At 62.9% G+C, this 25,795-nt stretch overlaps 1 protein-coding gene across 2 annotated transcripts; it reads right to left on the bottom strand.

Moving 5' to 3' along the window:
• Positions 1-4,109: 4,109 nt before the first annotated feature.
• CHRD (chordin) lies at positions 4,110-25,273 on the bottom strand. 2 transcript variants are annotated; one of them, XM_084638445.1, is made up of 23 exons: positions 24,856-25,273; positions 23,920-24,023; positions 22,612-22,735; positions 21,020-21,166; positions 20,627-20,744; positions 18,454-18,550; positions 18,041-18,182; positions 17,689-17,829; positions 17,386-17,468; positions 17,141-17,288; positions 16,715-16,821; positions 15,774-15,890; positions 12,640-12,796; positions 12,213-12,445; positions 11,819-11,932; positions 9,127-9,327; positions 7,995-8,088; positions 7,643-7,699; positions 7,408-7,511; positions 6,936-7,038; positions 5,833-5,987; positions 5,440-5,533; positions 4,110-4,985 (listed from the first exon to the last, which is right to left on the bottom strand). In XM_084638445.1, exons 1-23 carry the CDS (start codon positions 24,989-24,991, stop codon positions 4,927-4,929), a joined length of 2,835 nt encoding a protein of 944 aa, XP_084494571.1. In that variant the 5' UTR covers positions 24,992-25,273; the 3' UTR covers positions 4,110-4,926. The 2 variants fall into 2 exon arrangements, with proteins under 2 accessions (XP_084494571.1, XP_084494570.1); XM_084638444.1 differs by having other exon boundaries at positions 22,612-22,738.
• Between the last annotated feature and the right edge of the window lie 522 nt (positions 25,274-25,795).

Raw genomic sequence — 25,795 nt, forward strand, 5'->3', positions numbered from 1 at the left:
CTCCTGGAGACACACGTGGACCAGTCACAAGTGCACACACACACACACACACGCATCCGACGAAGCAAGCTGTAGCCCACGAAAGCTCACGCTCAGATAAATGGGTTTGTCTCTAAGGTGCCACACGTCCTCCTGTTCTTTTTGCGGATACAGACGGACACGGCTGCTGCTCTGAAACACACACGCTGTTACCCTTTGACTCCTGACCCATGCGCAGGTGTTCCAACCATTTGTATCTCAGGGTTGGGACGCTGGCTACCTCAGTGCAAATGACACTACAGCGCCACCCCCTCAGCACCCCCATGAGCCCCCCCCAAACTGCGTGAAGGTTGTTCTAAAGGGGGCGTTGCAGTGAGCCTGATGTCTGGTACGCAGCCGAGGCCCGGTGCTGGAAACAGCCTAAGGCCACGCTAGGGCTGATTGAAGTTAACCCAAGTAAATAAACCTCCGTTAGAGGATTTAGTCGTATCCCTCAGGTGAGCCACTGTCTGGCCCGCGTAGGCTTTGTTTGGTCAGACTCTGTAATGGCACGGGCCAGAGAGCCTTTGAGCTGTGCAGACACACACTGTTGTCGGGCTGCCCAGCACAGGGGGCAGGAATTGCCAATCTGGACCTGAGGCAACAACCTAATCACATAGGTGGGCGTAAGGAGGTAGAGAGGGCATCAAAAAGGGACCTAACCCTAACCCTCAGCAGGCCTGCGGGCTGGCGACAACCTGTGCCCTCATGGGGGAACCCGGCGGGCACGTGGGGTTCCGTGAGGCGCGTCCGGCCGCTCTCCTTAGCTGGTTGTTCTTGTTCTGGGATGTCGCTGACAGCAATCGTGGCAATAATAAAACTCCTCAAGACTCTCGGTGGGTCTCACTCATCATCGTCCTAATTCTCCAGACAGCCCCCCGAGAGCGACCCTGGGATCCGTGACATGTGCAATTAGCGCCCCGCATTAACCGTAAGGCCACAAGGTGCTCACGGTGCCGAGACAGGCTCCAGCTGCCCATCACTCCCAGCTATTTGGCTCTAGACGTAATTACAATGCCATCACGCTGCCCCCGAGGGCATGACGCTCTGAGATGCCACGTCCCTCCCCCTCCCACATTCCCTTCCAGCTCCTTGGCCTCTGCCCAGCTCTCGTCTCCTGGCCATGGCACGCGTGCGTGACGTTTGCTGCCTCACGCAAGGCCTCACGTGCTGGTTCCTTCCCACTGTGGCAGCGAATGTGCACAGGAGTGCCCAGAGCTATGGGGCAATCACCGCCTGGACTTTCAGCTGGGGAGCAAGGTCCCAGTGCACAATACGGGACACAGCAGCATGGCACGGCCCAATGTGGGGCGCGCAGGCTCGGGGCGGGGAGGCAGGAGTCCTGGTCGGGGCTTGCTCGGACCCTGGCTCCCTCTGCACTCCCCGGATCTGTGCCCTTTGGCGCCTCGCCACGTGCATCCCCACGGGGGGACTGAGGCTGCCTTAGTTAAAGCATAGGGGGAGGTGAAGCAGCCGGAGTGGTTCCCGTTGATATGTTGCCAATCACAGCTGGTGCTTTAACTCAGTGCCAAGGTGCCCAGTCCCCCCGCCCCCACTGGCAGTGCAGAGCAAGGCTCTGCCTCCAGGCAGGGTGACTATTGCTGGCAGGCGTCTGGGGCTGCTCCGGCTCACCAAATAACCCCCCACCCCCAGGGCCCAGGCCTCCAAGCTCCTGTAGAGGGCACTGGCAGCCAGGCAGCGTTCAAACACTACAGCCCTGGGCATTAATCATCATCAAAGTGGGCCCAGCATGGCCCAGCGCCAGGCGCTATCAGCGGGGAGGGCTGGCTGGGGCACTCTGGCTGTCGCCCCCCCGCTGAGCATTTCCAGTTCTCTCAGGGAGCTCGGGGAGGGCAGTGCTTGGCCCCCAGGTTTCATAGCCTCCTGGCCCTGGGGTTGGGAGGTGACCGGGAGGCTGGCGAGCAGCGCTCGGCCGGGGCTCAGCTCTGCGGGAGGGGCAAACATCTGCATTGGCCGAGCACGTATCAAATGGGCCACAGGGCAACTCCCAGCTGATTCTAGCCTTGGCTTAGGGTCCACTTAGCCAGAGCCTTGTGAATGGCCCCCAGGATTAACCCTTTCCTTGAGGATTTCCTCTCTCTTCTAGTGGCCTCGCTGGCCTGCCCAAGAGCTGCAGGCCCAAGTACTTCCTAGAGCAGCCAGGCCCAGGGCTGGCTGAAGCATTGGACCTGCCAGCCAGGGTCTTCTGCAGGGCTGAGGAAGAGAAGGAGCCTGGGGAGCTGACACAGCCGTGTCCCCCCTGGAATCCTTGCACCTTTCCAAGGCCCCCCAAAGGGATCTGCCAGCCATGACCTTGCTGGGGCCCATATCCCAGGAGAGGAGAGCCTGGACTGGCCAATGGGCCCTTCTCAAAGGCTTGGTCTGCAGCTGCCGGGGGAGCAGCCCAGCTCAACAGGGACCATTTAAACGGCTGCAGTTTGACCCCACAGACTTCACGCAAGCTGGTACGTGGCTCCTGTCCTCACACAGAGCCTCTCCCCCGAGCCTGGTGGGACGTCACGCCCAGGCTAGCTGGTCTAGGCTAGAGCTTGGGTGCTGCTTACACTCAGCTGGTAACCAGCCCTGGGCCCTGCGGCCGCTGGCTAACCCTGCACATGCCGATGGGCCAGCAGTGCCCTCCCATAGTGCCCCAGCCACCCAGAAGGGCGGACAAGTTCTCCCACCGTTCCTGGGAAAGAATCCGGGGCTGGCTCGGCTCGCTGCCGCACTGACAGCCCGGAGATGCACCTCCAGAGCGTTTGGTGACACGGAGGGCCCAGCAAGCAGGCATTGCAGGGTGGCCGCTCACACCCACGTGAGGCCAAGGCAAGTGGGCTGCCCTGGGTGCCAGCCCAAGTTAACTCTGCAGCGAGGACCTACCCCGCCGCCACAGGCTGCGGCCACACGTAACCCTGCGCCTACAAAGCTCAGCCCTGTGCTGGGCCTTGGTGGGAGAGCTGGGGGCTGACTGCAGGGCCGGCCACCCGCCTCCTTCACAGCAGCTGCAAGGACTGAGACCACCCCGTCTCCAGCCCTGTCCAGCCGAGGATCTCAAAGCACCTTACAAGGGTGGGGAGGATCATCGTCCCCATTTCAAAGATGGGGAAACTGAGTCACAGAGTAGGAGGGACTTGCCCAGGATCACTCAAGTCAGTGGCAGAGCCAGGGAGAGATCCCTGCCTCCCTCCCATGAGCCAGGAAGCAGCAGGGTCCACGCTGGGAAGTGAGACCCAATCACAGGCTGGCAAGATTGGAGAATGCAGGGGGTGGGGTGGGAACAGGCAGCGTTCCCCAGGAGGGACAGGGACCCCTGCCAACCCCACCTAATCCACACAGGGAGGAGCAGGCCAGTGTACTCCAGCCAGCCCATCTGCCTGTGCTGTGAGCCTGTCTGTATCTCTGCTCCCACTCAGCCCTCCATGCCTGGTCTCCCCAGCCCTGCCTCCCTCCCCGGCCGTTCTTCTGCCCCCGCCCCGCCTGTCTCTTCCCCCTCGCCTAGTGTTTCAGGAGTACTCAGGCCCAGCTTCATGGAGCAGCATCTCTCCCTTATTTACCCTCAGAGCCTTCCCCTGGCTCGGAGGGACAATTGCTTTCTCACTGCAGCTGCTCCCTGCCTTGCCCTTTTCTGCCTGCTGCCCGGGCTGGGAGAGCTGCCCTGCCATCCAGACCCCAGCAAAGCATGGGAGCCCCTGGTCTAGAACTTCCCCTGCATGGAGCCCAGCCCCGCGGCTGTCCAGTGACCCCAGCCAGGGGGTGAGATTCCTTCCCCACCGGCCCAAGCTCCCTCCTTTGGGTCTTCAAAACAGAGCCCAGAGGCACCCATTCCTCAAGGCAAATCCCACCTCAGTGCCACCAGGGGGTGCTCTAATCCCACCAGTGCTAAGCCTGAGGGAGGGGGAACAGCAGAGATCTTGGGCAGTGGAGAGTGCTGGATGGAGAGGGGGGGGGGGCTGTCTCAGGCAGAGGGGTGCTAATCCCAGGTGAGGGCAGGAGGGCAGGACATGCGTGTGGCCGGTCGCAGCAGTGCTCTGGCTCCATGCTGACGGTGCCTCCCAGCAGGGGGCAGCAATGAGAGGCAGAGCCGCAGTGGGGCAGGTTCATTTGTTTTTAATAAATACACAATCTCCCCAAATTCATTTGTCTGCGCAGGGCGGGGAGGGCCGGGGCCCCGCCCTGAGCGAGGCAGGGAGGGGCCCGCCCTGAGCAGACTAAATTATTGAAGATTAATTTGTCTGCTCAAGACGGACAGGCCCTCCTAGAACCATAAATTACACGACAAACCCAGACAAAGAACAAGCAGAGAGAGGAGAGGGCGGAGGGACAGGGAGATTTTACACTATGTACAAGCCAGGCCTGGGCCATGCCCAGGGAGCCCAGCTGGGACAGGACGCAGGGCTGCATGGCCACAGGTATTGATGGAGAGGCTCACCTGGGCCCCCATCCCCGCAGTGGCCGTGTGCCTCCCCAGAGGGAGAGTGGGTTTGGGGGCACAGGGAGGACAGCACGCCAGGATCCTCAGCCTCCCAATGGGATCAGGGTGGAGGCCCACACTATCACGGAGCGGGGCTGTTGCCATGTGCAGCGCAGTCTCTGCCCAGTGTCATTCCCTGGGGGGCCCAGCTTTGCAGCAGAGCCAGCCAGCCCCCTCAGGGCAGAGGCAGGGGCCCGGGGCTCTCCCCAGAGCAGTGGCTCAGGCCTGGGTGGAAGCAGAAGGCTGAATCTGTCATGTTACACAAACCAAAGAAACAAAACTAGTCTAGGGCTGGCCGGGGGATTGGCCTGGGCCACGCACCCCAGCTTCCCCGCAGCCAGCGGGGAGCAGTGCCCTGGGCTGGGGCAGCACAGTTCTTGGTCATGCGACTGGGCGGCTGCTCCAGACCGGCTCCTCCTCCTCCCACTGGTGTCCGGCTAGCGGCTCCAGGCCTCTGGGGTGTCAGCTCTGAGCTTCTCCTGGGCTTCTTCTGGGGCTGCGGAACAGAGGCAGAACCACTGAGCAGGGTTCGAGACAGCGAGCAGGGGGCTCGCCCAGTCCTAGCTCTGCCCTTGGCAAGCATCCGGGCTGAGCTCTGCTCGGGCCAGGCCCCAGCGGGACCCTGCAGTGAGGCTAATCTCGGCCCATGGCTGGGCTGAAGTGGCCAAGCTTGTACTCGTGAGGCCACTGGCCCAGGGAGGAGTCTGGGCAGACCTGGAGATCCCTCAGCAGCCGTGGAACCTGTTCCTGGGAAGGGAGGCGCCTTTGATACCTTGGGACGTGGCGACTCGGGGCCCACCCTCCCGGATCAGGGCCCACCGACCCGGCGCCAAGTGGATCAGGCACGCAGGAACCATTGGAGAACACTGATCCCCAAGCTGTGCACAAGTGCTGCGAGGAGGGCAGGGGAACAGACCGGGGATGGACAGACAGGCCTGCCCGACACTCACCCCGGCACCGGGCGCAACAGCGGGTCTCCTTCTTGGCATGACCGGAGCAGGAAGCAGGGGAACATTCCTGGCGCTGGCAATGGGTCTCCCCGGACTGCAGGGGAGGAGAAGGGAGTTAGACAGGGGCCCGGTGGGCCTGGGAAGAAAACCAGGGGCCTGGCCGGGTGGGGGTGTGGCCAGGAGGCCTGGCCAGGTTGGAGAGCAGGGGAGGAGGGCACAGGGGGCCTGGCTGCCCATAGGTCAGTGCCCAGAAAGCCTGTTATCCAGCCTCTGATGGCAGAACTCCCTGCCCCCTTCACAGCATGGGGCCTCTGGTTCCCCCAAGGGCTCAGAGAGGCTGTTCCTGGGCTTGTGTCCATGCAGCGATCCCGGGGGGCGAGCCCAGGCACTCACCACACACCAGCAGGTGATGCACTTCATCTCCCCGAAGGGGGGCACCGTGGGGTGCCAGCTCTCATTGTTCATGTACCACTGACGCCCAAACCGGCAGGCCCGGGGTCCGTCTGCCTGCATCACGTCCGCCAGCTCGGGGGGGCTCTTCTCCGGAGCTGCGGGGAGCAGAAACACAGGCAATGCCCTGCCTTTGTGTGGCGGAGCGGGTGTCCGCCGTGTCCCCCGGAGATGCCTCCTCGCCCCCCAAGGCGGCGTGCCCTGCACAGGGTGGAGCAGGAGACAGAGCTTCCCCAGACTCGGCAGAACGGGGCCGCAGAGTCTGGAGGCCAGCAAGGGGGAGCAGGGATCCGATCAGAGCGGGGGCCCATCTAACCTGGCCTCCTGCCTCGAAGAAGGGGTAAGACTTCCCCCTAGTGGGCAATCATGGAATAACCACCCCGAAGTTTCTTCCCAGCTGGCTCCCCAGGAGTGTGTGGCTGGCAGGAGGAGGAAGCAGCCAGCCCACATGGGTGGGTGCAGGAGAAAGGCGGGCTGGGACCACAGATCCTCCAAGCGGACTGGCCTGCCCAAGGGGCCGAGGATGCCAAGCCTGAGATGGGGATGGAGCCGCAGCCTGGGGCAGCTGAGCATCATGGGAGCGAGAAGGGCGGCCCACCGTGCCCTGCACTAGAAGCCTTACGTGAAACCCTCGGGCAGCGGGTTCAAATCCAGTCCAAGCTGATGGTGCTGGCTGAAATGAGCTGGATGCTCTCAGCCCAGACCCTAGGTGCTCGCACTGACCACCGCCCCACAGCCAACGGGTCATGGGGCGCAAGCACCCTTCACTCCACCCCTTCCCCACTCCCCGGCGTGGGGCTAGGCCCATTGCTCCTGTGGGAGCATCAGGGACTCCCGCTCTGGGTCCAGGCAGTAATCTAAGCCAGCTGGAGGAGGGGGGGCCTGTGCAGCACCCAACATGATGCGGCCCCCAATCTCATCCAGGGCGTGGGATGTTTGTGCATCCATGCCAGGCCTGGCAGAGCGGGGCCCTGACTGCAGCTGGGCGCCCCGGGCACGGCGGCGAGGCAGACCATGGCCACGCATGGTCCGGCTGGAGGACGCACCTGGGCACTGCTTGCAGCAGTCGGACGGGCTGACTCGGATGGGGTTGCTGCAGGTCAGGCGCGGGCACTGGACCTTCTCACAGTGCACTTCACCCGTCGCGCCCTGAACGGAGAGAGGATGGGGTGGGCTGAGACCACATGACACCAGGAACCCTTCACCAGGGGGCCAGAATCCCAGGGTCAGGAGCCAGAACCCAGCTCTCAAGGGGCTGGGAGGAAACCCAAGGGGAAAGGGAATTGCTGGGGGCCCCTCACTGACTGGGGGCACATTCTCTCCCATCACTGGGCTCTCACCTGCCCCATGGATCCCATCCCTGGAGCACTCCTCCATGGCACACCCAGCCCCAGGCCTCTTCTCTTGTCCTGCAGGAGGGGGCCCAGGTTCAGCTGAAACACAGGGCCATGCCAGGAGGAGCCATGCCAGCGCTGGGCCCACAGGGCTGCCCCTCCCTGGACAAGGGCTCCACGGTACCTTGCAGGTGCAGATGGCGCATTTGATCAGGCCAAAGGGGGGGACCACAGGGTGCCACCGGGTGCCAGTTCCTCGCCATGTCTTGTCGCCGTCGAAGTAGCAGCCTGGGGTAGCCGATGGGGAAAGCGTTAGAGATCCGGAGCCAGGCGGGGCAGAGGGGCCCAGAGAGAGCCCTGCCTCCCGGGTCGGGTCAGGGCTTACTGCCCGCCCTCCCCTCCTGCCGGGCAGAACTCACCCTCGCTGCTGTCCCGGGCCTTCTCCGCTCTCAGCTCTTCCTGGCTTGCCTTCCTCTCTGTCCAAACAAGAGGAATCCGTGAGGGACAGACACACGGACGCTGGCTGGGCCGGGCGCTCTGCCACAGCTGGGCCAGCTGCCTGGCACTGCCAGCCCCTTGCTGGGGATACACAGATGCCTCCAGAAGAGCTGCACCCTCCTCCCAGCTCCCCCTTCAGCCCAACACACTGCTTCAAGGCAGACTGCCCCTTCTGGGACCCCCTGAACATCTTCCTGGGCCCTGTGTCACAGGGTATAGCCCCCTCCTCACCCCCACGGCCCTCCCCTCTGTCAGCAGCCCCCAGCCCAGTACCTTCACAGACTGGGCAGCACCGGTCCTCTAGGTGAACCTGCTGGGTGCAGTTCAGGGGCTGGCAGAGGATCGGGTCACAGATCACCGTACGCTTCTGCAGGAGGGGAGGGGCGGGGCGGGGGGGGAAATCACACATCTCATTAGACACCGCCCAGCAGAGGGCATCTGGTGCCTTTGTAACCCCAGGGAACTTGGGATGTGGATCAGCAGCAGGGGGAAGCTAGGGGTTGGCAGTCACCCCAAACCCAAGGGAGGGGGCACAGCCCTGGGGTTGAATCCGTGCTGCAGAGATGGACAAGCCGTAGACAGAGCCCACCTGCTCCCCGGGAGCCAGGCTAGAACCCTGGGCTTACAGCGCCAAAGCTGCAGGCTCAGCCCTGTGCTCTCCCTCGAGGCAGCAGCAGCCGGTGATCGCTTATCCTCTCTAGAAGCAGGCTGTCAGTGGCTACAGTGGCACATGCAGGTGCGAAGCCAGTTACACACTCAACCCAGAAGGGATCCCCCCCCCCCCCCCCGAGGCCTGAAGCAGCAGCCCTGCCCTGGGAGCCTACTCTGCCCACAAGCAGCCCACCCGGGGCTGCCGGGAAAGAAACGCCAGGCTCCACATGGGACGTGTCTCCCTGGCCCACAGCCCCTGAGCAGGGGCAGCCCAGGACCAGAGAGCTTGAGGTCCCTGCTCCCCATCCTCCCCAGGGGCCTATCTCCGGAGGGGAAGGAGCAAGAAGTGACAGGGGTGCAGGAGTTCAAGAGGCAGCTGGATGGGTGCAGCTTTACGGTGGGCTGGATGGAGAAAGGTGCCAGCTGGGGGGGAGTGCCTGGGGGGTGGAGGGTGACAAGGAGCTGGCAGACAGAAGGACCCAGCTCAGCTGGTGGAAGCCTGGCACACCAGGGCAGCTGCCAGCATTAGGGTGGGGATGGGGGTGCGTGTGGGGGGAGGCTGACTGAGAGGCCGGCCCCTCATTCCCACCCTGGGGGTGGCTGCAGTGACCAGGGGAAGGCAGGCACCCCTCCTGGCTCCTTGGCCTTAAGGAGCTAAATGCAGACCAATGCTGTGCCCAGCCCCACGGACTCGGTCAGAAGCCATGGCAGGTGCCAGGGTGCGGCAGCAGCCTCGGGGATCCCTTGCACCCACCTGGCAGCTGCAGAGGGAGCACTTCCTGTCGTAGGCAGGGGCCCAACGAGAGCCGTGTGCTCGATGCTGCCCCTCAAAGAAGCAGGAGTTGGGGTCTTTCTTCAGTTGCTCGGGGTCCTTGGGCTTGGGCTCTTCTAGGAGCTCATCCTCTTCAGGGGCCAGCCGGACACCCCCCGACTCGCACTGGTTGGGAATGTGCACCTGGCAGGGAAAGGGCACCAGCAGGTAAGGGGCAGGGCTGCAGGAGGTGGGGGGTTATCAGCCAGGGCCTGGCCCAGAAAGTACATATGAACGGCCAGGTTGGGTCAGACCAATGGTCCATCTAGCCCAGTGTCTTGTCTTCTGCCAAGCGCCGAAGGTGCCAGGTGCTGCACAGGGAATGAATGGAACAGGCAATCAAGTGATCCAGCCCCTGTTGTCCACTCCCAGCTTCTGGCAGTCAGAGGCTAGGGACACCCAGAACATGGGGTTGCATCCCTGCCCATCCTGGCTAATTGCCATTGATGGACCCATCCTCAGTGAACTTATCTAATTTTTTTTTTAAACCCTGTTATAGTTTTGGCCTTCACAACATCCCTTGGCAAGGAGTTCCACAGGTTGCCTGTGTGTTGTGTGAAGAAATACTTCCTTTTGTTTGATTTAAACCTGCTGCCTCTTAATTTCATTGGGTGTCTCCTGACTCTTGTGTTATGTGAAGGAATAAATAACACTTCCCTATTCACTTTCTCCACACCCGTCATGGTTTTATAGACCTGTGTCATATCCCCCACAAGTCGTCTTTTTCCAGCCAGACAATCCAAAAATTTTTTTAATCTCTCCTCACACAGAAGCTGTTCCAAACCCCTAATCATTTTGGTTGCCCTTCTGCGTATCTTTTCCAACACGAATATCTCTTTGTTGAGAGGGGGCGCCCAGAGCTGCCCGCAGGATTCGAGGGGTGGGCACACCAGGGGTTTATATAGGGGCACTGGGATATTGTCTATCTTGTTCTCTCTCCCTTTCCTAATGGTTCGGAACGTTCTTTAACCTACGCAAAGGTGGCGCTGCTGAGCCAGGCCTGCAAGGGACAAACTCGCCCTGCTGCCTTCCACCCCGAGCTGCTGCCAGTCTCGGTCCCCCTCGCCCCATGCGCTGCCCCTGCCGGATAGCGCTGGGGCTGCCAGCCAATCCCGCCTGCATCCCAGAGCGCTGCCCCCTGCAGGATACTCTGGCCTGCAGCTGGACAGCGCAGCTTGCACCTGCCCCATCTCCCCGTGGCCAGGGAAGCCCCCTACTTCCCCTCCCTGCTGTCGGGAGAAGAGGATTGAGGAGAATGGAGGAATTAATGCAAGTTTTCTTTAAAGAATAAACTTCCTGTCCAGCTCTAGCCCTGGCACCCAAGCAGCGGCCAGCCCTGCTACATGGTGCCAGCCAGAGCAGTGCCAGGGGATGCCAGGCAGCAGCTGCTCCTGTTCCTGCACGGTCAAGCCCCTTCCCTGGGGAAGCAAGGCTCCCGGGGTCTCCGGGGCAGCCAAGACACAAACATGCTGCAGCTGATGAATAGCGAAGAGGCAGCTGGAGGCGTCCCAGCCAAACATAGCTTCTGGGAAAGCCGCCGGGGCTCCGGGCCCAGCCAGGGAGCGGATGCTGCTCTGTCTGCAAATATCCCCTCCCGCTGGTTTTTCCATCCTGGGAGCCAGTGGAGTTAGCACCCGGGAATACCAGGGGCAGGGCTGGTGCCAGGGACAGGCACCGCTGGCCCAACACAGCAGCTTCTGAGCCCGGGGCCCTGAACCTGGACGAGGGGGTCAGCTGGAGGAGCAGGGGAGCAGAGGGGCCAATGGGGAGAGACGGAGCCAGGCTGCTCCTTCCACTCCAGCTAGCCTTTGCCTTCTCCTGCAGGGGTTGGGCAGAGGGCAGGGCAGGAAGGGCATTAACTCTCTGCTTTCTGGCTTGGCCCACACCCCCTCTGGGAGCATTGATAAGGACGGGGCATCCTGAACCGCTGTCGGGAGGGAGACCTATGCTCTGGTTGGCCTAATCCTTGCAGGGGGGCAGCATGTCCCGAGTTTCCAAACGTCAGCTGAGCCGGCTCGGAGAGGGATGGGCTAACGCGTGTCTTTCCATCTCCTCCGGTCTGGCTCAGGCTGCGAGCGACAGAGTTTGGGCTCGTCCCAGTCCCTACGGCACAGCAGTGCCCAGCACGGTCCCTGCACAATTTGGTACCATCGGCGGTGGCTGCTCGGCAGAGGCCTGGGATGGCAGGGGGCTGCAGGTCAGGAGCGAGGCATCGGCCCCAGAGAACTCTGCATGCAGTGCTGGGCGGCCCATTGCCCCAAAGCGGCAAAGAAAGGGCAGGGAGCTGGTACCAGAGGAGCCTGCAGCGACACGCACTCTTGGGAGGGTGGATGCATGGGCTAGCAGGGACGCTGGGCGCTCCTTGCTCCTGTCCGAGGGATGCGGAGCGGTCTCACAGCCCGGAGCAGGGTGGCTAGTGCTGGGGTCCCCCTCTCCTGGGCACCCGGGTGGAGCAGGCCCAGCAGCACAGCGCCCCCAGCCCGCTGCCGGGGGCGGGGTCGCTGGCCCTGGCAGGCTGCGACCAATCTGGGCTGAGTCAGCCTTTGGCAGGGCCTGGCGCCTGGCTGGGTCTGGGACTCCCGCAGCGGCTGCCCAGGGAGCGGAAAGCCGGAGGGGGTGAGTCAGTGGCACCTACCCTCCCCCGCATCTCCCCGCGGGGGTTGACTTTGGTGCTGACTTGCAGGAAGGCCGTGCCCTGGGCCAGGTGGTGCCGTAGCTCTGCGTCCAGGTCCTTCACCACGCCCTGGGCCTAGGCACAGAGGAGGGGGGCATTAGCGGGGCCCGTCTGCTCCCCTGCCCCGGAGCCAGGGCCAGCATAGAACTGCCGAGGTTATAGGGGGCACCGTGCTCTGGGGCGGCGCTGCTCCGAGAGCCCGGTACCCCCAGCCCCTCCCGCCAAGGGTCCCCCTTTTCTCCCCAGCCCCTCTTCCCCCCCACAAGGGCCCCATCACCCCTCTCCAGCCACAGACCCCCCAGCCCCTCCCCCAAGGACCCCCTTCCCCCGGCACACCGCCCCGCAGGCCCATCACCTCGGTGCCGTAGAAGCCTTTGAGGAGCCGGGTGTGCTCATGGCCGCGCTCGCCCAGCTCGGCGACGCCGTGCAGGTGGGCGCTGATGGCGACGTCGTCCGACTTGCCGAGCCCGCCCACCACGATCTCGTAGTGTAGGTGGCAGTGTTCATCCAGGGAGACCCAGGCGTGTCCCGCCGAGCCGGTCCGCACAGGGGGAGACACCAGCTGGCCAGCCAAGGGGATGGGCAGCTCTGGGCACAAGGGGCACGGGTCAGACACGTGCTTCCAGCTATGCCAGCAAAAGGTGTCACCCGTCCACTCTGCAGTCCCTGGGGCCAGCCCCTGGGGTCCCTGACCTACAGAGACCCACCCACCTCATGCCCTCCAGCCCAGTGGGGCTGGCAGCCGGGTGAGGGGAAACAGGACGCCACCCAGCAGCAGGTACCTGAATATCGTGCCAGGAGGCCGCTGTACAGCAGGGAGCTGATCTGTCCCCGCACTTCCCCCTCCTCAAAGTCCTTGGTGGCCACGTTGAGGAAGAGCTCGCTCTGCAGTAACATGTGGGTGTCCCGGGCGTTCATGTGCTGCCAGGTCCCGCTGGCCTGGCCAGGGTGGGGGGAGAGAGGTTAATGAGCTTGCTGGGGGAGCCGGGGAGAGAGACTCTTACTTACTTTCAGAAGCACCCACATAGAGGGGGACAGAGCACCACGCTAAGTGGGAGTGGCCTACCCGGCCACACAACCCTGACAAAATGCACCTCCCATCCTCCTCCAGGGGTTGTGCCACTATGGGTAACAGTCTACTACTGCTACCAGGTAATGGAGTTACTCTTTTAGCTCAAGTGATTGATATCTGTACTGTGGTGCTGAAGGTCCCAGGTTCAAACCCTCCGCTGAGGCAGGGGTATTACCCCCCTGCCCATACATACTGAAACAGCATGGGCCTTGCCCCAGAGATCTTATGTGGGGCTGGAGAAAGGGGTCGGACATATAACATGCTGAACTAGCCACAGCCAGATGACACTATCTTCTCATAACAGTACAGAGGGAGTGAGATGGGGCTAGTTAAATATACAGAGACTGGCCCCCAAATCTCTTCCAATCCACCCACTTTGCCTTCCTAGCATGGCATCTGCCCCTTCCACATCCCAGCCGCATGATCAGCAGAGGCAGATTTAATGCCCATGTGCAGAGGGGGATGGAGAAGAAGGGGCTCCACAATCACTATTGATCTCACGTGAAAGGTGCCCAGCCACTGCAGGGCGACGAGCGGACGACACGAACTCAGTGGGCTGCCCCACCTGGCATCCTGTGCTCAGCTCTGTGCCCCTCATCTCCCAGCGGAGAGCAGGGTTCAGAGACCGGCGACAATGGCTCAGCAGCCTGGCTGGGAATTCCCGTCTGGAGAGGGGCTGAGATGTCTGGGACAGTTTAGAGAAGAGATGTGATAAAGGGCTACAAGCGGATGGCAGAGGGGGACAGTAAACCCTCCCCGCATACAAGGGTGAGGGGACGCTCGTTAAATCTAAGAGACAAGTTCTAACACTGACCCAAGGGAACAGGATTGTCCTAGGCATGTGATAAACCTTGTGGCAATGAGTCCCCCAGGCATCACTGAAGCCAAGAACTCATTAGGATTCAGACCAGGAGGTGGGTAATGAGAACATCTCCAGCTACATTAGAGCGGGAGAAACACTTGCTAGGCGGGATATAAATCCTCAGGCTTCAGGGCATAAGGGCTGGCTGCCTGGGGTCAGGAAGGAAAGTGCCCTGTGGGTAAGTTATTCCCTAATTGCCCGCTAGGGCATTTTTCACTCCTTAGTCTGGCACTGGCAATTGTCTGAGCTAGGCGGGCCTCTGATCTGATCCAGCAATTCCTATCAAATCAGGAAGGGAGCATGAGCCAAAGGGGAACATGCAGCGTGAGATTCCACCTGGACACATGCAGGCCAGGGAGTAGCCTCTACAGAGCTGGCAGGAAAGCCAGCAGGGGCAGGGAGGGCAAGAAAGGGCTTTGGAATCTAGTTAGAGAGGAAATGGGTCTATTCCGATGGGAGGAGAAAGGGGGAAAACGGAGGCCGATCTACACAGCCCTGGGGGAAGGAGCGGCTCAAAAACAGCACAAAAAAGGATCAGCGAGAAGAGGCTGGAGGAATGAGCAAAGCAACAGATCAAAGGTGACAGACGTCAGGGGTGATTCTGCAGGGCCCTAACCCAGGACAAGTGCCAGGTGGGTGTGAGACGCTGTCACTCCGCTCTAGTGTTGGGTATTGCGCACCCCCTGTGCCATGGTGGAGCACCGGGCCTGGAATACACACATCTCCGGACTGGACAGTACCCCAAACTGCCCCAGGGCTCTTGGGGTTTGGATCAGCCCCTCTCCAGCCTGGGACTGCCCCCCCCAGTATTTGCCACATGGATTTTGCCTGCAATCTCTTTAAGCTCCTCCTCAAGGGAGGTGCCAGCTGCAGCCAGGGCCAGGTTGCCCAAGGAGTCTTGGCTGTGCCTTTTCTCCGCGGGTTTATTCCCAAGGCCTTTGCCCTGGTGATCGGGGCCCAAAGGGCCTAGCTGGATCTGGCTTGTTCTGGCTGACTGGTAGTGGGGGGCAGGTGGTGTAGGTAAGTAGCATGGGGGTTCTGGAAAGGAAAACTCCGCTCTCCCCTGCTCACATACCCAGAGCCCCCATGACTTCATGGAGAGCTGGCAGAGGGCAAGAGGGGGCCCAGGCTGCTGTGGCAGCACTAGATTGGCGTGGGTAGGAGAGCTGTCACCGGGACGGACCAGGGGAGCCATGTGGCTCAATGCCGCATGCAGAGGGGACACAGTTACTGGGCAGCGCAGGGACACTGCTGAGGAGAAGGGAGGCCCTGGCCAGTGAAACACCCCAAATCCCTGAATCGGGGGCAGAACAGACACCAGCCATAGTGGGAGGGCTAGAGACAGCACAGGGGGAGGATAGGGCCGCGGGGGACGCCAGAGAATGGAGTCATTGTGACATGAGCCAGGAACCAGAGCCCTGCTTGAGAACAAACCCCCAGGACCTGCCTCTCTCCAGCAGCCTAGCTTAGCACCAGCTATCCCCCTTGGATCAGGGCCTCCTGGCCCAGAGAGCATCCAGTGGGCAAGCTGGAGAAGGAAAGATCCGGACCCCAGCCCTGGGATCCTGACCAGCCGAGGGAGCGGGCAGCACATCAGACAGAAGCTTGCCATGAGGCACAGCCCCCTCAGTGGCCAGTGTGATTTGGGGGTGACAGATGCAGGAGTCTGGGAGTACAGAGCGCAGAGCGGGGAGAGGGTCTTTCAGCCGGACACAGCTGTCCCGGGCCCTGTTCCCAGGCAAACAGAAGGGACCGGAGAGAGGAGCCACCCAGGCGAGCTGGAGGGAGATCCAGAGGATGAGGCACGGGTCCACATCCAGGGGCTCTCAGCCAGTGCACCAGGATCTGGTCCGTTAGACTGGACAACGGCTGGAGGGGATGGCCCCACACTGCCCCCACAATCATCCTCCAGGGGAGGGGTCTATCCAGGGCCCCCTGGATGCTTATCCACCCCCAGTGTCTACCCCCGGCAGGGCGCTCACCAGCCCCTCCCTGTAGCTGGGCGTCATGTCAAGCAGGATGTTGCGTTTGTTCTTCCTCCGCGGCTTGGTCTCCAGGGTGACGCTGGTGACTTCACTCGCCGTCCCTGCTACCTGGACCTGCGGGGAGGCACGGGGGCAGCACGTTAGCAAAGCTCCCCGGGAAAAATCAACCCAGCTGCACCCGTGGGTGTGGAGAGGGGGTGCGGTGGTCCGTCCACCCATCATTATCGCCACTCAGCACTGTGCGTTCACAGCACTGCGGACGTTACCCGCATTAACCCGGCAGCCCTTCTGCAGGGGCAGGGCCACTAGCCCCATTTCACAGGTGGGAAACCAAAATTCAGGACAGGGAAGGGAAGGGTCGTGATGTGCAGGCTCCCCCCCAGCCCCAGCCACACCCTCCCTCCCCTCCCAGGGCTGGAAACAGAACCCAAGAGACCCGACTCCATGTTCCAATGGCAGGTCTGCCTGGGGTTCCCAGCCTGCAGAGCGGGGATCACAGCTCCCAGGGGCACATGGACAGGTGTGTGTGTGTGTCCGACTTTTCCTTTTCCCTGGGAGTGCTCAGCTCCCCACTCCCCCAAGGACCTGCTTTTATACCGCTTCTTCCCCCTCCCCACCCCCCGAGGTTCCCGCCCACCCGCCACTCTCCACTCTCCCCCAAGTCCCTCCCTGAGCCGCCAAACAGCTGTTGGGCATCAGCGATGGTGCCCCTGATGAGCAGGGGTGGAGAACAGCTGTGGCCAGTGGGCGCTGAGCACCCACTATTTCCCCCCCCCCCCCGTGGGTGCTCCTGGAGCACCCATGGAGTTAGTGTCTATGCCCTCCCTGCTGGGTCCCAGTGTGGAAAGGGTTGAGGATCAAGGTGCTCATGTAGGTTTCTCCAAACACTCACAAGTGTAGCCCCAACCCCATGTTGCCCCTGCACCGACCCTCCCTACCTGGTACTCCAGCGTCCCGTTCTCATGGAGCATCAGCTTGGCAGACCCCACAGCTCCTGTCTTGGTTGGCAACAGGGCATCTCCTCCGCACAGCACGCTCTGGATGGCTGTAATCAAGAGGGGCCACAGGGCTCTCAGGCATGGCATCCAGAGCCACCCTGTGCCCCGGGTGGCCGCACGGCCAGACACCACAACACCATGTGCTAACCTGGACCTCGGGCTGCCCCCAAGGGAGCCAGGGCCGATGGGCCACCCTTCCCTTCCGGGGGCCTCCTGGGGGGTGGAAGGCTCCGCCCTTTCCTAGGAGGCCCCGCCCTCTGACACTCCCATTCCAGCACCCCATGCACCCCAGCGGACCCAGCAGTCCGTTTCTTCAGCTCCTATCCTGCTCTAGCGAGGCCCCGACGTCCTCTCCCTGCCACTCACTGTCACAGCTCTTCCTGGCAGTGATGTAGCCGGCGATCTGGCGCAGGTGTCTGCCCTCCGTCTCCGCCGTGATCTTCAGCTGCCCCTGTGCAAGCCACAGCATCTCGCGGCTCGACAGGTCGCTCAGCACCTCCGCAAAGTCTGGGTCCTGCGGAGACAGCCACCGGGAGGAGGGGAAAAGTGCCATGGCTTGGCTTCCAGGGGACAGCGGGGAAGGGGGAACGGGTGGCAAGGGGGCTGCTTACCTGCATGGTGATGTTGGCCCTGACCTCACGCAGCACCCGGTTCTGGTGCAGGATCCGGACCCTAAGTGAGACCCAAGGAAATTCTGCAAAGGCAAAGAGCGTTAGACAGGCTGCCCGCAATGATCCCCTCCACCCCACACCCCCACAATTCCCCCACACCCAGTCCCTCCTCCAGCGACATTACACAGCCCCTGACTGCCCCCACACAGACCCTTCCATCCCAACCCCCTCTGCCCAAGTATGCTCCGCCTGGTGCGAGAGCCCCAAGGCTGCTCCAGGCCTTGCCTCGCTGTCCCCACTTACCTTTGTCTGCCGGCTCCAGCAGCCCCTTGGCCATGAGGATGAAGTGCAAATTGTTCTCGGTGTCACTCAGAGTCAGCATGGCGATGCCCCCCGTGCCCATGTGGGTCGGGTCCACGGAGGTCAGGATGGCACTGAAGGTCTCTGGGATTTTGAAAGGGTAGAAGGTTGTGAGGGTCAGCCCGGGGTGGGGGACGGGCAGGGGCCCTGGGGACACAGATAACCTGGGCGTGGGGGCAGTGAGACATCGGGCATCCCGAATGGGCTGGCTGGGACTCGGGGCATTGGCTGCCGCGGAGACCCCAGCCAAAGGTACTGTGGCCAGTGGCAGGGGCAGCGGGAAGGGGACAGTTACCTGCGAAGAGGGCCCGGTGCTTGATGATTGGGCCTTGGATCTCGCCGGCCGGCTGAGCCTTGGTGGCCAGGGAGATGCGGAGCTGCTCAGACTTCAGCAGCCGGATGGAGGGTTTGTGCAGGTTCCGCCACATGCCGCAGATCTGTGGGGAGGGGCAGCTGGTGAGTGGGGAGGGGCGAGGCAGGGCGGGCAGGGCAGCCCGTGCCAGAGCCAAGGGGAGAAAGGGTCAGGAGAGCGCAGTCCCACGGACGCGAGGGAGGGACATCGCTGGCAATGGGGCTGGCCCAGCGGAGGCAGCACGGAGAAAGGAAGCGGCCCCAGGAGGCACAGAGGCCCGTGGGCAAGGGTAGCTGCCTCCTGCCTGGCCCAGCCCCGGGGCCGCTGTCTCAGCGGCCCACGGCGGTGCCACTCACCATGCCGTCCTGCAGGGAGACGCTCTTCTGCACGGGGTGCTCAAACAGGACGTTGCCCTCGGGGTCGGTGAAGCGGACGCGGCTCGGCGGACCCAGCCTGCGTGGGGGGGAACCGGAGCGGCTGAGCGAGCCAGGGTGACCAGGCAGAGGGGGTGGGGGGAGGACACACTGGCCCTGCCTGGCCCCCGAAAGCCCTAGCTGTGACTCCCAGAGCTGAGGCCCTTCACCCCAACACGAGTCCCAGGGGAGGATCTCCTTTCCAGGGCCTTGTCTGGTTGATCCCTGCCCCATGGAAGGTCACCCAGCTTCCGGGGACTCCCTGACAGCCCCCATGGGGGCCAAAGGGGGTGTGTGCAAATTCTCCCCAGTCTGGGGCATTATAGCGACGGCTACCATAGAAACACATTCATTGATTAAACCAGAGAGTGGGAAGATGGGGCAGATAACCCCCCCAGCTCAGCACCAGGGAGACCGGCTTCTCACTGGCTAGCCACATGCTGTGCCCTGGAGGCTGCCTGGGCCAAGGCCTCTGCAGGGAGGGGATGATCCCTGTCTCGGCGGCACAGACACCGAAGTGCTGGGCAGAGAGGAGAACCGGAGTCGGGAGGAGACATCTCCCCGGGGATCTGAGAATTGGGGCTGAGCCAAACGGGCAGTTCGTGCAAAGCCGGCAGAGAAGCATCAGGCCTGGGCTAGGGGCCATGCAGGGGCATCTCCGTCCCGCAGCTGTATGCAACGAGAGCGTGCGTCCCCCTGGACGGCTGAGCTGGCAGACTGCAGGTGGGGGCTGGAATTGGCTGAACCGGGTTTGTAACCAGGCAGGCTTCTTCTTGCGTATTATTGCGCTGCTCCCCTGAGACTCCAGAGAGCTGGGGCGGGGGACCCAGGGCACCTCCTCCCTCCCCCTGCCCCTCGGTCTGCTATGGGGTTTGCGTGAGCACCACCTACTGGCTCCAGGGTGAGGAGCAGGATGGAGATTGAAGCTTATTATTATCCATTGGGTTATCTGTCCAACAGGGGCCCCAATCCTGAAAGTGTTCCTGCACAGGCAGACCCCCTGCATTGGCACGGAGCCTGCTGATGGCAGAGGGGCACCATGCAGGCAGACCCCAGAGCTCAGGGCAGTGCCCCACTGACTCCAACGGGGTCTGTGCCAGCCAAGGGCTCCTCCAGCACAGAAGCAGTTGCAGGATGAGGACCTGGGATTGTAAACAACTTGGGGCAGGGGCCGGATCCTCTCCCAGGTCTGCCAAGTGCCAGGCACTCCAACGTGGCTAGAAATAATACGCGTTTCGCCTTCTTTGGCTACACTGACTTCGTTTCAAATTAGTCACCACTTCACTATGCAAAGCCCTGGAAAAAGGGGGGGGGCTGCAGCATCAGAGTAGCTGAGCTCAGCTCCCTCCTCGCGCGGATCCAGTTGAACCATCAGCGATCCTGAAGGTGGGGAGGGATTGATTGCAGGTCCCTGAGCCAGGCCTGGAGTGGCGGGGGCCTGCTGAAGGCGGTGCTAAGCGCTCCGAGGAGCGTGGAGAAGCAGCTGGGCTCGCCACCATGTGTGTTTGGACCCGGTTTATTGGATCCTTTCCCATTTTCCTGAATTTGTTTTTAATAAAAACCTTGAGGAAAGGAATGTTCCTGCCTGTGACGGAGTCTCTGGAGTCCCAGGGAGGAATTACCGGGGCTGTTCAGCTGTTTCGTAATGATATTAGAGAAATACCAGCTGCCTATCAGACGGGCTCTGAAGGCCTAATAGACAGGAAGCCAGCGAACAGTTAAACCCCAGAGACCGGCTTTGCAATAACCCTTTCTCAGCTGATAAACAAGAGGGACTTGCTACCTGCTTGGGCAGCCTGGCCCAGGGATTGGGCAGCTGGGGCACTGACCTCATCTTGCTCGTGACAGCGGGGTGAGTGGGATGCGAGTGCAGGGACCTCCCCGCACGGGTGCCCACCAACTGCCCAGGGCAGGCATGCAGAAGCAGCCTGGGTGTGCTACAAAACTGCAGACCCCCAGCATGGACACTGGCTGGAGGGCTGGAAATAGACTAGCCCACCCCCCAGTCCCATCTACGATCCTTGTAGACTGCAGACGAGGAGGCTCTGGACTCTTCTGTTCAGCCTCTGGCTGGGAGTTTCCTTGGGGCTGTCCGAGAGCCTGGGGTGGGACTGACCTTTCGTAGTTGATGGAGAAGAGCAGGTAGGAACGCACGAGTGTGAACCTGGCTTTAGCCACGGCGCTGGACAGGGGCAGCCAGGGCTCCGCACCACTGGTCAGCAAGGCCACAAAGTCTGGGGGAGGAAAGTGGAAGGAGATCTTAGTTATTCCTTCAGCTCGGGGCCCTGGGATGTTGGGTTCTGCATGCAGGGGGGAGTATGCAAACTGCCCCCCAAGAGTCCCTTTCTCCACTGACATCGGGGAGGGGAGGGGACTGTGGCTCGCAGTCTCTGGGATTTACTCTTCTAAACTTAGCAAATACTGAATCAAGCCTGCAATACATCCCCAGCCCTCCTGCCCCATCCCAGGCCCATCGCCCCCCAGCCACCGAGGTTAGGCAGAAAACTACCTGTGCGGCTGTCGTCCCGGGTGAGGTCCTCCGAGCTCAGGTAGGAGCGATCATTGTAGCTCTTATGCAAGTCGTCCTCCTTATCCTGGAAATACTCGAAGCTGTCGAAGATGGGCTCAGGCCTCTTCTCCGGGACACTGGGAGAGGCTGAAAGGAGAAGCATTACAACCATTCTTTGCATCTTCAGTGCAAGTGGGGCATGTGGCATAATCCCCATTTCTCCGAGGGGGAAACCGAGGCGCAGAAAAAGAAGGGACTTCCTCCAAAGTGACTCAGCGAGCCTATAGCAGAACCAGGAATGGCGCTCTGCTCCCCTGACCGCCTGTCCCTTCTGCTCAAAGCACTAGCTCACGTGGAACATGGCTTTATACGAGTACCCAGGATCCTGCCCTGGCGAGTGCTTTATGGCAGTTGCGGTGCAGGGGTTTCATAAGAGCTGAAATAAAACCTCAGCACAACACAGTAAATCCCCTCCATGGACAGAGCAGCCTGGGCCCCACAGGAAGCACCAGGGATGCACCTTAATGGCCACCTTGAGGCTTTAGGGTCACGTGCCTCTCCCACCGGAGCGACGGAGGAGGAGGACTCCCCAGACAGCGGTGTTCCCGCTTACAGCTCCCGCGGAGGCCCCCCGAGCCCCAGAGGGGCACCGATGTCTCAGGGGCCAGCTCGGATTCCATTCGGCACACGGCACGCCCACACCAGGAGACCAGAACGCCCACGGCACGCCCACACCAGAACACCAGGAGTGGGGGAGAGGGCACGGTCCCAGAGCCGGGGTCCGTGCCTGCCACCCGGTCCGCAAGAGTGCCTGGTGCCTCTGAGAAAGGGGCCGCAAGCCCCCTAGTGGACAATTATGCAATAACCTTCCCACGAGGGAATTGTCCTCCTAACCCTGCTAACTAGTGGAAGTCTCTGGCCTGGAGGCAGGAGAGTCTGTGCGTCTCTTGTACAGGGTGTAGTTCCAGCCAGGTTTTAGCCTTAGACCCCTCCCCGCAAAGATCCGACCCTCAGACACTACCGTGATGGGCAGTCATATAAAACGCTAGGGCGGAAAAGCGAACAGAACAGAGGGCAACAGAATCGTAGCAGTAATAATAACAAAAGGTGCCAACACGAGCACCCCCCCCCCGCCGCCTCCCCTTCTTGGTCTGGGCATTGTCTGTTTGGATTGTAAGCGCCTTGGGGCAGGGACATTGCCTTTGATTGGACTCTAAAGCCCCTTATGACGACCCATTCGTGAATGGGTGGAACATCGCCAACTTCACATGCCATCGGTTTCAAAGAGGCGTCAAAGTTTCGAGCACTGTCCTTCCCCGAGCCATTCCCGTCCCCCCAGTCTTTACCACCACTTGTTTCTCTCTTCCCCACTGCTGCCAAACAAACAGGACACTGCCTGCACGAGGGGCCGAGGGGCACCCACTCCACACAACGTCTGTCAGACACACAACGCAAACACTCTGAGCAAACCCCGCTTTCCTCCCATCGCTTTCGGGCCCAGCCACACGCAGCGAGCGAGACCCGTCACACGGGAGCCACGCAATGTGGCTGTGACGTGCAGACGGTCCCAGGAGAAAGGCAGGGCCTCTTACCCTTTGGGCAGGTCTTGCAGCAGTGTCCCGGCAGCAGGACAGACTCACTGCAGGGCAGGGCGGGACAGTCATGTTTAATATTCTTACAGCTGACTTTGCCTGTTGGTTTCCCTCGGCGATTCCTCTGCTGGGATGGAAGACAGAAATATTCTTCACCGTGCCCTCGTGTGGCCTGCTTGGTGAGAGACCCAGCTCCCAGCCCCACAGGGGTGACCCCATTCTCCCCAAGCCCCAGCTTAGCACACCTGCCTGCAAAACTCCTCAGCTCAGCCCCCCCACAAACAGGCCAGTGCCCCCTTCACAGGCACCCCTCTTTTTGCAAAGGTCTCCTGCTGATCCCCTCCAGGCTCGCCCTGCATGCAGTCCCCCCGCACTTCGCCTCTTGGCTGCCTTAGAGCCATTAGCGGTGCTGCTGAGCAGCAGACCCCGTGTACGCCAGCCTCGGGTTCCCCCTCCACGGCTGTGCACAGCTGCTTCCCGGCCACAAGTGCCCCCCACTTCCTGGCTGTGTGTCCAGGCCAGGGGGGCCGGGCTCTGGGACCGAGGGCCAAGGCCCCCTTTGCAGCCCCCCTCCCCATTGCAGCTGGAGGAGCAGGGACCAGCCAGGTGTGGGTGCAGGATGCTGCCATGCTGGCGGTTTGCTCTGTGCCTCCTGTTACATGGGCGCAGGGATTCCCAGGAGGGGAGGGGCAGGGGGGGTTGGCAGGGAAAGGCCAGTTCCACGCACAGTCCCGTCCCCTCCCAAATGCCCAGTTCCAGGAGAAACGGGGGGAGGGGGGGACTGCTGAAGGGCTGCAGCAGATGTGTCCTGCTCCTCAGAAAGTGATGGAGGGGGTAGGAGAAAGGAGGGGGAAGGGCCACGGCCCCCCTCTAAACAATTTCCTTTCCTACAGCTCTGTACTGCCCCCAGGACTCTGTACTCCCTGTCCCCGCCCACCCCCCCGCAGAGCTCTGTACTGCCCCCAGGGCTCTGTACTCCCTGTCCCCGCCCACCCCCCCGCAGAGCTCTGTACTGGCCCCCACCCCCAGGGCTCTGTACTGTCCCTGTCCACCACCACCAGAGCTCTGTACTTCCCCTTGCCCCCAGGGCTCTGTACTGCCCCCCACCCGCAGGGCTCTGTACGGCCCCCCGTACTGTACACCCCTAGGGTGGGAGGGGAGGGGAGGGGAGGGGAGGTAGGTGCTCACTGCCTGGGGCTGTGGAGCGCAGCAGCCAAGTGGGCGGAGGCTGGGCTCAGAGGGGAGTGTGGGGCCCAGGGTTCTGGGGGGCCCCCCTAGGTGCTCTGGGAACAGGGGCTCCCCGCTTACCGGCTCGCAGTAGCAGACCACACAGTGCATCACCCCAAAGGGCTCACCCAGGTCTGGGTGCCAAGTGTCCTCCAAGGCATAGAACCTTCCTCCGAACGAGCAGCCTGCGGACGGGGAGCAACATCCTGAGAGCGGGGCCGGCAACCCAGGGCCCAGTCCTGCCACTCTGCCATCCTGCTGCACCCGGCCTGGGCCACCCCTGCCATCCCCCTGCAGCCAGCCCTGCCAGCCGTGCCCCTCATGCCATTCCCCTATGGCCAGGGCCCCTCCACCCAGCCTGTGCCAACCCTGCGGCCAGGGCACACCCCAGACACCTAGCCCGTGCCACCCCTGCCATCTTGCTTTTCCCAAGGCACCTCATACACCCCCTGCCCATCCCATGCTTGTCTGCCTGCTGCAGCTGGCGCAGGGCAGGTCTCCATCCCCCACTCCACCCAGCCCCTGGTGCCCTCGCCCTGTTGCGGCTGGCACGGGGCAGGGCTGGCTGGGCCAGGGGGCAGGGCTGAGAGGCGATGAGATCCTGCACTGGTGAGACGTTGCCCGGCCCGGCCCGGCCCCTCCCCGCCGCTGTCTCCCGTCCAAGCCGAGCGCACGGGGGGGCGTAAATCCATCAATGCGAACCAGATGGAGGCTGGAGCGGGTAGCTGTGCCAGGGAGGGCAGGAGTCGCTCCGCAGGCCCCGCTCACCCCAGCCTGGCCCCCCCCAGCCCGGGGCTGGGGAACGTCCCAGCGCAGAGCCCCCGGCGGCCCCTAGCCGCGAAACCGCTGCGCCCCCAAGCCCCCCCGTGCCACCCTGGCAGCCGGGCTCCCCCACCCCGCGCGGGGCTCTCCTGCGCCGCCCGGGGGGCTCCCACCTGCCGCCCCTCCCCGCGAGGCTCCCCACCCCGGGCGGGGTCCCGCCTGCGCCCCCCCCCCACACACACCCCGGGCTCCTACCTGCCGCCCCCTTGGAGGGGAGCGGGTCCTTCTCGGGCTGGATGGGCAGAAGGGGCTTGGGACGGGAGGCTTCGCCCGGCGCGGGGCAGAGGGCGAGGGGCAGCAGCCCGGCCAGCAGCAGCGGCAGGGCGGCCATGGCCAGAGGGGCGCGCAAGGCTGGGGGACCCCGGCGTCCGGCTGCGCAGCGCGGGGCGAGTCAGGGCTCCCAGTGCCCCGGCCCCGGCCCCCGGCAGGTTTTATAGGCTCCGGCACGGGCCGCGCGGAGCGGAGGCATCCTGAGCAAACAAAGGCTCCGCTAATGAGGCGCCGGCAGCGGCCGGCCCGGGGGATTAGAGCCCCCAGCGGGGGTCCGGTTCGCGGCGAGCGCCCGGGGGCCGGAGCGGAATGGGAAGCAGACGCGGGGCCGCGGGGGGCTTGTGGATTGGGCCCGCGGTGCGCGCAGCCCGCCCGGCCGAGCCGCCCAATGGCAGCCGGCCCCCGACGGGGGGGGAGCGGGACGGGGGCAGCCCGGCCCCGCACACGGCCCCCGCGCCGCGGACCCGTCTCTGCCCCAAAGTAACGCCCTGGAGAAGGGATGTGGGGGCACCCCCCACCCCAGTCCCACGCCACCTCCTAGCCCGTCTCCCGCCCGGACCCCCACCGCCCCCTGCACCCGCTACCCCGCCCGGACCCCACCCCCCGCCCCACCTCCTAGCCCGGATCCCCTGTACCCCCCGCCCCACCTCCTAGCCCGGATCCCCTGTACCCCCCGCCCCACCTCCTAGTCCGGATCCCCTGTACCCCTTGCACAGCCCCCAACCCAACCACACCGCCTGGACCCCCTGCGCCCCCACTGCCCCACCTCCTAGCCCTGACCCCCTTCACCCCCCACCCCATAGCCTGGACCCCCTGCACCCCCCCCCCGTACCCACTGCACAGCCCCCAACCTCATCACACTGAT

This window comes from Lepidochelys olivacea, assembly GCF_965140295.1.
Source record: "Lepidochelys olivacea isolate rLepOli2 genome assembly, chromosome: 9".
In the NCBI taxonomy this organism is placed as follows: domain Eukaryota; kingdom Metazoa; phylum Chordata; order Testudines; family Cheloniidae; genus Lepidochelys; species Lepidochelys olivacea.